Below are 12,109 nucleotides of genomic sequence, written 5' to 3'. Positions count from 1 at the left end.
ATTACAGTAAAGTGCAACATTTAGGTGTTGTTTTGAAACAAACATCATCTCTTTCATGAGCGTTATAACTTTTTTACCGTAATAATATTGAACTTACTCATATTTGTGGAAATATTGTTAGAATTTTTCTTCTTCAGAACCGCCAATAATAACTGTCAAGCCTGCTAAGTTCATCGATATGACTGAAGGTGATTCCATTGACTTGGTGTGCAAAGTAGTGGGCGATCCGCCCCCATCTGTCGTGTGGCTCAATGTCACTGGAAGAGGTGGGTTGGCTTCGTAATACTTCTTGGTTTTGTAACAGATTTGATTGAATCGTATCATTTCGCTCGAGTTATCGCGGTAAGAATGTGCCTTTCACCGACACAGTTATTTTTATCTGCTAAGGTTCACCCAAAATGCTGACAAACTACAGACTCCGAAGTAACTTCTACTCGATCAGACGGGTTAGCTTGGCTGACGCTGGTGAATATTCCTGTCGGGCAACAAATGAAGGCGGACATAGTCAGGAGAAAGTAGTCTTGATGGGTATGATTTGTTGGCTAGGATCTCACCAAACCTGTTGTACTGTATATTCACAGCTTGTCATTTCAGTTTCTTCTTTCTCTGGAGTAGGCCTAAGTGAAAGTAGTGAAAATCAGCTCATATCTCTTAAATGCTTTGAAACTTTAAAATGGAAAGCTTGTGGTCCCTGTCTGTTCATTTAGGCGTTAATATGTTCATTGTTGTTACTAATTTTAGATTTAAAGTCGGCTTATTTTTTCTGCAACGTCATTGCTTGCAAAATTTCATACAAACCTCCACTTTCACTCTTGATGCAGTGCACAAGCGAGTGATTCGTCAAGCTCCAGTAGTCAGTATAGAGTCGTCCACGGCAACATTAACAGCTGGAGAACCGGTTAGTCTGCGTTGCGGTGCCTCTGGATACCCCCCACCTTCAATTTCTTGGTCTAAAGTGGAAGGAGAACTGCCCGAAGGTCTGTTTAAGTTTGAATGGGTCGAATACGTAGTTCATTTATTATTACCATGCGTTTTGCTTTTCTTCTACAGGTGTCCCTTTCAATACCGTTACACCACTTTTTTATATTAATTACAGTATATTTGTTTTCACACAAACATGCATTTTTATACTGTTTTTCTAATTTATTTGTATTTGTTCAGGGAGCAGCCAAAGTGACGGAATATTGTACATTCCTGAAACTACTGACGCTGACGACGGCAAGTATGTTTGCTCTGCTAGAAACAGCCTTGGACAAGATGCAAAAACAGTTGACATAAAAGTTTTAGGTTGGTCATTTACTGTTTGATGCATTTTTTTTTTGTGTGAAAGCAAGTAGGCTATCGTACCTTTTTTTAATTGCGTACCAACTAGGTAAAACCTTCTCGTATGTTTTTCTCGTAAAACAGCTTTAATGGAAAGTATAGTTTCAAACTTCTTGTTAAGAATAGAAGTGTCACTTCTCTTCAATTCGAATGCTAAGAACATTTTGGTTTGACTACTGTGCTGATGCTGAAAAATTAAGGTTAACCTGAATGTTTAAATCTCTAAAATGTGTATTATTTTAGTTCCTCCTCTTCTGGAAATTCGTCCGAACTCCAGACTTCTCCTGGTTCCTGGAGAAACTAGCGACATATCGTGCGTGGCCGTGAGAGGCAGCGGACCTGTAGCTTACTCTTGGTCAAAGGTATCGCCTCTTTTAGTGTTAAGTTTTGCCTTTATCAAGGTTACTGGAGAATGGAGATGCTAAAAGCATCTTGTTCAATCGTGAAGTTTTGTTGAATAAGATTTTGGCAACAATTATTTGTTGTATGTTTTAATATGCAACCACTCTTCTTAATTCAACAATATTTTGATATTGCCTGACTCGCTGCTCAATTTTGTGCGTTAATTCAGCACATAACAGAGCAGATTTTACTGGGTAATTCCAGATGAAACACGCTAAAAAACTTAAAAGGAAAATTCAATTGTATCAATACCACTGTTTGCTTGTAGTCCGGTTCACCGTCGCCGCTGATATCCGGCAGTAAGCTGACGATTGTTGAGTTCGATCCTGCCCGTGACGTGGGAACCTATACTTGCAGCGCCACAAATCAGGCCGGGACTTCAACATCAAGGCTTGATATTGAAGAGGCCGGTAAGAAAATTTCAAAGTCAATTCAGCATCAACTGTTGCCGTATAGACATGCTTTGTAAACAAAGGTAACGCTAATTCGTTTATCATTTTTTGTGACCAAACGTTCCATTCAACAACACAGCTTGTTTGAAGTAATGTTTTTTTTGTCTCAAGTGCATGACTTGACACAGATACACCTCATCGGTCATCTTCGCACCCATTCAAGCCAATCACATATCAAAACCTGATTCTGATTCGTTGGCCATCTTCGGAAACGAAAGGAGAACATCATCATGACGTGGCATTTGTAATAAAATGTATCTTTGATTCAGGACCACCAGTGACAAATGCGACACCTCGAACCCTGACCACGGTGGTGGGACAAACAGCTGAGTTTCACTGCGCAGTTGTGGTCAATGGCGATGCGAATAATGTCAAACCTCGATGGGAAAGAGCTGACGGACGAGCTGTGGACTCTGAGAGGGTATGATTGCCGTTTACATCATCCGCGTTTTGATAACAGACGACAACTGAAGCTTACAACCTTTCAAACACGCAACTTACAAACGACCAAAGTATGGCACTTTAGTTTCGGTTGTTCATGGTCAAGAAGCACGTTGTTGTCGAAAATTGTTTTTAGACGTCATGCCAAATTGTGTTTTACAGTAAGCTATGTTACGATTCCATTTCAGTTTGCAACAACAAATGGACAACTTCGCATAAGCGACATCCGACTTTCCGATGCAACCACTTACGAATGCTCGGCTTCTAACGCAGCGGGTTCATCCTCTGATTCCGTTACACTTTTGGTACAAGGTGGGCAGTTCTTAAAAGATTCATGGCAAAAATAATGTTGTTTTCTGCTTCACCTATAACTCTACTGGAAGGTATATGAGTCTTGCAGAGGTCTTGCAACATGCTAATGCATTACCTGTACAATACAGAACGTTGTAATAAAAACATGCTCGATATTGATTTGTACAGTATGTTACAAGCATGGTCTGGTACCTTCAGTCACTGCGTTGTATAATTTCAGCGATACCTGAAGTTGAAATTGATCTCAAAGATGGTCGCACTATTCTGAGAGAAGGTGAAGCTATGTCGCTGACATGCAACGCTACCGGTACTCCTACGCCAGTTGTTAAAATGTTCAAGGTAGAGTGATAAAACTAAATTTTCTTGCTATTTAATTTTTACTAAATTGTCATTGCTTTGATGTGAAGAATAATAAAAATGGTATGGTTTATTACCGCCCTCCTCCATCCCCTGATAAGGGTTTAGCTGCCGTATTTTTTCCAACTTTGTACGAGTATATTTACGATTTGACCACATTACGAACCTTAACTCATCCTCAATGCCTTACGTACAAAAACACACAAGTGATGCTGTTTTTAAACAGTCTGTAGGGTATGGTCAAGATCAAATCATCATTACTAATCCTCTGTAGGACGGTCAAGAAATCGAATTAAACTCGAAAGGAGAATATGCCATCGAAAAGCTGACCTCATCGGACACAGGTGTATACTCTTGCGCTGCTTCAAACAGTGCTGGAAGCAGTTTAGATGAAAAATCTGTGGTTGTTTATGGTAAGTGTGTACTGTGTAGTTGTGCCAGTGTGCTGCTTTGTTTATTTATTTTATCTCTCTATTATTGTTCACGTCGATATATCATGATCAGATATAACTGTTTTATTTTCAAACTGTTGCAGCTGTTTTGTCTCTACAGAAATTCCCAGTGTTCGAATTGAAGAATCTGAAATGATGTTCCAGTCTGGGGGCAGTCTCTTACTTAACTGCATAGCAGGGGGAACACCAGAACCCAATATCACATGGACAAAACTGGTAAAGCTACCTAAGATTTTGAGAAGTAATACATGATCTCTCAGCTATCGACAATTTGCATTGTTTGGTTCAATAAGGCGCCATGACTGTTATCCTTGTTATCTTGTTACTGAAACACTGTTATGTTATTGAAAAGTCAATGCTGGAATATGGTACAATGAAATCTATTTTACAGGATCTTTTATTAGTGCAATCTCTATAATCTACATAGACTCTAGTAGAGTCTAGACTCTAGAGCGATCTCTTCATAGATGAACTTAGGAATTTGTTTTTGAAATAATTTCTTTAGTAATAGTAAAAACAAACAAACTTTCTAGAACGGAACAGTGATAGGATCTACCGTTAGTGAAGGACAACTTCGATTGGAATCCACGAGTGTCAGCGACTCCGGTGTGTACGTATGCACGGCTGCTAATCCAGCAGGAACAAACAGCACCAGCGTTCACGCCTATGTTCATGGTGAGTGTTTATGTCTTCATTCACTGACGCAGTATGCGAAAAGATTGAGGAAAAATCCCAGCATTTTGCAAAGTAATGTCATAGTAAAAAATTAGAAAAATAATTTGATGTCCCTAGTCACTGATGATGCATTGTTGCATGCCATTTTTCCTAATCAAAAGTTCTTATCATGCATTATTTTATATCATATATTGTTTGTTCTTTTACAGCTTTGATTCCATATTTCACCCAGACACCTTTGTCATACATAGCTGTTGCTATACCCGAAAACAAGTTCTATACAATGTTCAATATCACAGTCTCATTTCGACCGAATGTTTTGAGCGGATTACTGTTCTTCAGCGACAGCACTAACAAGGACTTTATCAGTCTTTCCTTGTCCCAAGGCATTGTAAGCTTAGCCGTTTTGAAATGTTGTGGTTTTTTACTATTTATTATAACTACGCTACATAGCACATGTTAAATATTGTTTCTACAAAATAATTAGGACAAACAGCTTTAAGGTTAATTCAGACATAAATACAGCGCAACCTACAGCTTATATGCAGTTTTATGGTATTAAAGTGGTAGGTAGATATGCAAATTAGTTAAACATTTTTGAATAAGTAACCTACAGCAAATAAAAAGAATGCTTAAAAAAACTTTGTGTAGAATTTTTAGAGATATTGTTAGTTACTGTACAGTATATAAAAGTCATCTGTTGTTGGATGTATAATTTCGTAGGCTATACGGTAGTTGTGACAGCTTACCGATTGATGCTTTGTTTCAAACAAAATAATTCCTTATCATTAGGTTGAATTTCGATACGACGTCGGTTCTGGACCGGTAACGATAAGCAGCCGAACGATGGTAACGAAAGGACAATGGAACACTGTTGTTGTGTCTCGAATGGAGAGAAAGGGGGAATTGTTGCTAAACAATGACGAAGTTGTAAAGGGGAGATCCCCCGGGGAATTCCGTGGATTAGAGTTGTCAAGCGATCTCTATGTCGGCGGCGTGCCAGCGCTGGTAACGCTTCCTCAGCCATTGCAACATCTTGGACCAGACTCTGGGTTTTATGGTAATTATGTTGCTGTGAAAGTTGCAAAGTTGTTTTTATTGTTTGGTTACTTAACCTTAGGCTTATTTGATAATTTTACTTGTGTAAACAAAACCTTTTTCTTGTCAAATCTATTAAATGGGAAACGAAAACAAAGAAGTCTTGTCCAAACATTCAGGCGAAGAATAGAATCGTCAGCTGAATACAATGCACCTGGAAGAGCTGATAACAAAATCAGCGAGACTTTTTATGTATAAAAGTTACTCCAACTTTTATGAACAAACACCTATTCTGTTAAATCGGTAGTTGATTTCGCAGGTTGTATTAGTCAACTAAAGATCGGCTCCCAAACGATCGACATCGGTTCCTCTGACCAAGTGACTGAGAAGTTTGAAGTCGTTCGGTGCAAAACTTGTGGATCCGATGATGAAAGATCTCCATGTGAAAATCAATCGACTTGCGTTGAGTCACATGACGCTGTGTCTGGTCACGTGTGTCATTGTGACGTAGGATACATCGGAGATAGTTGTCAGTTCAAGGAAGACGAAATTTGTTCGGCAGGTTTGTAAGCTATCTGATAGATGAAATGTAACATTTTTGTAACATCTGGACGTAACTTAACCAAACTGATATGTTTTAGAGGATTCGATAGTTTTCTACTTTAATTTTGAACGCCTCATTTTATAACGACAGAAACATGTGGTTCCCACGGTACTTGCCATGTTGACCTGGATCGTCAACTCGGCTACAAGTGCGAATGTGACGTCGGCTACGTTGGCCCGCTGTGCCAGAACATTCTTACCACCACGACCATCGCCACCATGCCACCACCTGTTACCAACAGCATTCTTTCCAACCTCTTTGCCCACGGAGGCGGTGAGCTGATCCACCCAGCAAGCATGATGGCAAGGAAGGATGATAGTTTAGAACTTCCAGTTCACCTGTTGGCAGCAGAAGCAACAAAAGCCCCTCTTTCACCTGCAACACCAGATTCAACTGAAGCCTCTTCTGGAAACAGAATATCGGGCCCGATCTCTTTCACTCAAGTGCGTTATGTTGCATTTTTATTGTTTATGAAGGGGCAAGGATATGAAATGTCGCAAGGGTTTATATTATTTTTAGTATTAGTTTATATTATATTAAGGTTTACACATAAGCCAGAGCTGACACTTTGTGTTGAAACCGAATTTATATCAAATCAAAGCAATCAAACCTGCATGAAGAGTAATCAACAATCAACGGGAATGCTTGTCACTGTGCGGCACAAAAATGATTGTAAATCACGCTTTTAATCAGAAAATTCAGTTTACAGAAAATAACCATTTTTAATTGCTGTGTAACTTCGAGAAAATCAAGAGCGTTCCGGAAAGGGCAATGTACAGTATGTCAACCTTAGTCCTGAGAGTACGGTGGCTTATGTAAAAGTATTGCCAGATGATCTGTAAACTTCCAGAAAAATATAGTTTTTTTTATCAAGCAGCTCAAAAATAATCCAATGCCTTCCAATTAAACCTAACTCGAAATTTTCCAAAAAAAACTGTAAAATTTAATAAATACAGTGATCTCTTGTCAGCTCATCGACTAGCGGTAAGCCTCTTTACGAAGTAATGACCTTATTATAGTAACAGTGTTGATATATTTAGGCTAACTCGCCCTCTGGAAAGTGCCAGTTGAAAAGAAATTACAAATTAACACTCATTGCACGAAGCCTTTGCCGATTACAGTAATGATAACCTTAAGTAAATTCATGGTTTTGTGCAATAGTAAAATTTGTATTTTTTTCAGGCTATCCCTAATTCCTGCTTAAATTTCCAACCACCGTTACATTGATGAGTTTATCAATTAAATTTCAGGATTCGTTTATGATGAAGCGAACTGTCCGAGCATCCCAGCTTCGCCGCACAGACATCACGATCAGGATCCGTCGTCGCTCCCACGCTGATGGTCTGCTCCTCTTCAGTGGAGGAACATCTCGTCGGTCACCGTTCCTCTCATTATCGATGAGGAACAATGCTCTTGAGTTCAGATTCAACACTGGACGCGGTTAGTGAAAGTTAATGTTATGTTTATTCATCTTGCAATAAGTTAAGTCTAAAGTAGCTTTGCGATTGATTTTAATTTTTGAATAATTTTTTCTTTGTGTCGAGCTTGTGGCACCATTTGAAGACAAAAGACAGCGGAGGTTGCTGCAATATTTTATCGCTTGGAATGATGCGTTTTAATAATATGCATCAGATATCACCATCCTTCGTGCACCAACTTCTGCTCTTGGTGTCGGGTCTTGGCACACGATTCGCGCGATCCGAAGACGAGGAAGAGGAAAGTTGGAGGTGGATGGAAAGAATGTTGCTAGAGCTAGATCATCTGGACCGGAGGAGCTCCGTCTAGATGAGCCGCTGTACATTGGAGGAGTAAAATTTTGGGAACATATTCCGGATAAAACAAATGTCCGCGATGGATTTGATGGATGTGTAGAGTCGGTTAGAAGCGTAGATTCCTTACTGTTTATTTTCAAGCAACCATATTTAAATTTACGCCTTGCACTTTCTTTGTTAAATGGTCCCAATAATGTTGCTAAAACGTTTATGAAAAACAGTTTTAAATTTAAAAAGTCGAAGTTTTCATGCTTTCTGTGCCCACACAATGAAGATAAACTAATACAAAAGAATTATTCTTACGTGAGTCAGTTCAAGTTTTTTGGCGTAGAATTAATTATGCACTTCGATCTGCTGCTGTGGGTTTGACACCTGTCAAAATATACTTTTGTTCACTATTTAACAGAAATACATTTGCAGTTGAGTATTGATCGCATGGACGTCCCATTTGACGACTCATTTGTAAAGAAAAACATAGGGATATGCAAAGTACGTTCCAAAGCTGCCACCAGACCTAAAGGTGAGTGACATAGAACTTCGTGTTTTTAAAAGAAGTTGAATAGCGATAGATTTCCAGTAACATCAGAATCTGTTATCTTTCACACAGACGCAACTCTGCGCACGGTTTCAGAACCCCGGTACTCTGCCAAGTTCACTGGTTCGTCATATACTTCCTTCGATGCCAGCGTATTCCCACACGATGAAGCAGCTGAGCAAATAAGTCTTCGTTTTCGTACCACCGAACCATATGGCTTGATTCTTTTTCACGGAGAGGTAAACTTTCAAATTGCGTACTTCACAATGTAGATGCTTGATGCTGCCAGTTCGTTGTGGTAAAAGTGAATTGCACTAGTTTTCGGAACACTGTTCCCTAGTAATGTGCTATTTGTCATAGCACATCCCCAGGGAACTGTGTTCAGAAAGGTAGTGCAAACCGCTACTACCGCAGAGAACTAAAACAGGTCGTTAATGTCTACATTGTAAAGTAAGCAACGATCATGCTGCTAAAAGCGAAACTCCATCTATTTCAAATTGTGCATGTCACTTTTAAAAAAGCTTTGATGAACGAATTATTGTGGGCTTGCGAGAAAGCGAAAACAGGTTCCTTCAACAGCGTTTGTACAAAAAAAAATACTCCAAATGCCTCTTAACTAGAAAAAGAAAGAAAAAAAAAAAACTAAAGCTAATAATATGAAGTTTTACAAATAATTGTAGTTTGAGAATGACATGCCGCTTAGCGCATGCTGGAATAATATTTTAATGTATTTTGTAGGCTTCGTGTTATTTTTCTGCTTCTATGATGCTAAAAAGTATCTACTGGCTTGTAATGGTTTAGTTGATGCTTGACTTTAAGCTATTGATTCCGGTTTTTTGTTGTTTGGTTGTGAATTTTGTTGTTTGGTTGTGAATTTTGTTCAATATTTGGCTTTTGTTTTACCGTAGCTGTATACCTTTTTCTTTAAACAAGGTCGCTGCCAGTAGCATTTAATCTAATTAAATTGCAAACCTTTGTTTAATCTTATCTTGGTCAAGATTATTAAAATTTGGTTTCACACAGGATCTTGTGACTGAATTGAATGCGGCATCTCGGTCACGCCACAAGAGACGTCCTTCCGACAGGCGTCGATCCCGAAGCAAAGATTTCATTTCCATGGGTGTCCAAGGATCCTATCTTGTCTACAGATTCGACTTGGGAGGAGGTCAAGCGAAGGCCACGAGCACATTCCCTGTCTCGGACGGCGTGTGGCACACTATCACTATCGTCAGGCGGGGCTCTCTCGCCCTCATGTGGTTGGACGACATGCCAATACCTGTGGCCACGCAGTCACGTGGTTTGCATAGCACTGTCAACGCTCCGGGGCGGCTTTACTTAGGTACGTTTTAGATTAGTTGCCCAACATATATTATTTTATTGTTTACACAAATAAGCATATATGCACCGAATGGTACAGAACATTTGGTTCTCTGCATACAAGTTCACCATTAGTCCATTACGGTACCACTGTATTAGGTGAAATTGATTGCAGCAATTTTTTTCATAGTCTCTTTTAATTAGTACACTGACAATGGTTTATTATTCAAACGTCAATGAGAAAAATATAGCTGTTATTAAAACTACGTTGAAGCAACGTTTGAACAGTTCGAAATAGGTTATTGCTCAATTTGACAAGTTGTTATTTACAGGCGGTGCACCTGATGTTATATTTGCGACAGCTGGACGATATACCGCTGGCTTCAACGGTTGCTTGAAGGATGTTCGGTTAACCGCGATATCCACTGCTCGTGCAAGCGAGTTGGGAGCAAGTTATTTAGACGATTCAAGTTCGGCCGCTCTAGATTTCAGTCGCTCGGGTACCTTAGAAAGAATTAATGTGCGGACGTGCATGTCTTTGTCCGAAGCTAATGTCAACTAAGATAAACCTTCACCACAGTCTTTGCGTTGATTTAAGTGAAATAGGAGAAGATAACAACAAATGGTACTTGAAAGACTCAATTCTGACATGTTGATGTTGACCCAAGATTATTTGAACGTGCCTATTTTGAACGTGATGTCTAAACCACAATTTTGCCTTGCTGTCTGTCTCATGTGCTCATGTGGTTTTTGTTGTCACTGTAACGTTTTTGTTTTTCATACGTTGCTAATTTTCGTAAATATATGATGTGTGGGGATAACTATCATCGGTTTTGAATATCAACTACTACACAATAAGCAGGCCAATCAACGTTTTCACATTAAGGTTTACACTCCGTAAAAGGGATTATGTGTGATATGAAAAGTTGATAGCTTCGGTAAGAGACAATTTGTGTCAAAATGTTTTGTATTCAATGTAGTTGAAAACTTGTGAAAATTATATTCTCAAATTCAGCTAGGACTACTTATTAATGCGCCTAATTTTTCAAGCGAGCCTATTAAAGGAAACTGCAGTTCACATTTTTTAGCCCAGTGCCATCCTATGTCATAACCTGCATGTCAGTATTAAACTTGTTAACGTTTATTGATGCAGCATACGTTTTCGTATCTCAGTTGCTTTTTATAAAGTTGTTTTGTGTCGTATTTTCCATCGAACAAACAAATAAGTCAAGAACAGAAACTCTTTGCTCAGTCGCTTGACTTTCTGTAGATTGATTCGTAGAGATTGTCCGATGGAATATCATGTTGAAAAAGCAGCATGTTCCAAGTCAGAACAGTTGTTTAATTATCTGAAATTCAAATATTATTTTCTATATAATTGCGTCAGCATAGTCGGTATCTTGCCTCTGTGTAGAGTTGTATGTAGGCTACAGAAATTTCAGTACCTGTTTTTTGTGTATTGACGTTGCAAGGATTTTTTTTTATCTTGTTTCAACATCATTCAAGACTGATTTCAATGTAAATGTAACTGAATTTTAGCCAACTGGGAGAACCAAGCTGATCTCGAGTTTTTTGATGCCAAACAATTATAGTGAATTTCCTGATATGAATCGTGCAACTGTTTATGAATTCTAAAACCGCTGTCGATTGTTTTATGTTATTCCTGAAGCAATTAAAACGTTTGTAATGTGTTTTTATCACAAGAAATGATTTGGTGAATTCTTTAAGCTTACAAATAATGGTTCAAAACTGTAGGTATCCTACTAAGTAGGCCATGATACATATTGATACAAACGTCCCAGCCAGAAGCGTTAACAGGGGGTGCTTTTAGAACCGGGCCTTGAATGACTACAGTAACTTTTTTGAGGGGATGGGAAACTGGAAAAAACCACCGCGTATTTTTTGGATACAGTGCGTTTTTTTTAAAGTGTCTTGATTTGGGGCCCGAGGATCGCATTGCTACCGAGCCCAAATTATCCTTTCAACGACCCTGGCTACAATCCACCTAATGCTCGCACAGCACGCACTCTGTTTTTAGTCGGAGTAGTGGAGTTACAATGCAGAAAGAAAACTTGCTTTGATGAAATTCCGTGACTGAAACGATGAATTTGTAGATAACGTGTGGCATTTTAATTTCAGCCTTTAAACAGAATTTGTGTGAGTCAATGAAAATTTATTAAATAACCTGGGTTCATGCCCACCGACAGCAACGAATGGCAGTGTGCCGTAATACGCTTAGACTTTATAGTGCAAAATCGGCTTCCTTACCTTCACCTGGAGATATAGTGAGTTATAAGGATATAGCTGGCTATAGTCAAGTTACTCACGATTTACTGATGTATGGGAAGGGATCTGGTTGCGTGCCATGTTTACAACAATGCACCAGCAAAAGCGGGTTGTAGCCTACGCCGCTCACCTCCAGCCAGGGC

General features: G+C 39.1%; 1 protein-coding gene across 1 annotated transcript in view; it reads left to right on the top strand.

Moving 5' to 3' along the window:
- LOC145766151 (basement membrane-specific heparan sulfate proteoglycan core protein-like) overlaps positions 1-11,380 on the top strand; it is a 42,208-nt gene extending 30,828 nt beyond the window's left edge. The window contains exons 45-66 of the mRNA XM_082577809.1: positions 138-266; positions 388-528; positions 822-977; positions 1,162-1,287; positions 1,567-1,685; positions 1,994-2,135; positions 2,447-2,598; positions 2,807-2,930; positions 3,151-3,269; positions 3,562-3,700; positions 3,840-3,955; positions 4,273-4,414; positions 4,624-4,805; positions 5,207-5,474; positions 5,772-6,014; positions 6,147-6,499; positions 7,307-7,496; positions 7,689-7,933; positions 8,249-8,348; positions 8,436-8,602; positions 9,387-9,702; positions 10,013-11,380. Of these exons, the coding sequence (XP_082433935.1) occupies positions 138-266; positions 388-528; positions 822-977; positions 1,162-1,287; positions 1,567-1,685; positions 1,994-2,135; positions 2,447-2,598; positions 2,807-2,930; positions 3,151-3,269; positions 3,562-3,700; positions 3,840-3,955; positions 4,273-4,414; positions 4,624-4,805; positions 5,207-5,474; positions 5,772-6,014; positions 6,147-6,499; positions 7,307-7,496; positions 7,689-7,933; positions 8,249-8,348; positions 8,436-8,602; positions 9,387-9,702; positions 10,013-10,242 (3,899 nt within the window). The 3' untranslated portion in view covers positions 10,243-11,380. The remainder of the gene's footprint in view (positions 1-137; positions 267-387; positions 529-821; positions 978-1,161; positions 1,288-1,566; positions 1,686-1,993; positions 2,136-2,446; positions 2,599-2,806; positions 2,931-3,150; positions 3,270-3,561; positions 3,701-3,839; positions 3,956-4,272; positions 4,415-4,623; positions 4,806-5,206; positions 5,475-5,771; positions 6,015-6,146; positions 6,500-7,306; positions 7,497-7,688; positions 7,934-8,248; positions 8,349-8,435; positions 8,603-9,386; positions 9,703-10,012) is intronic.
- The last annotated feature ends 729 nt before the right edge of the window (positions 11,381-12,109 follow it).

The sequence above is a fragment of the Aplidium turbinatum genome, chromosome 1, assembly GCF_918807975.1.
Source record: "Aplidium turbinatum chromosome 1, kaAplTurb1.1, whole genome shotgun sequence".
NCBI lineage: Eukaryota > Metazoa > Chordata > Ascidiacea > Aplousobranchia > Polyclinidae > Aplidium > Aplidium turbinatum.
This window is presented reverse-complemented; position numbering and strand designations above follow the sequence as displayed.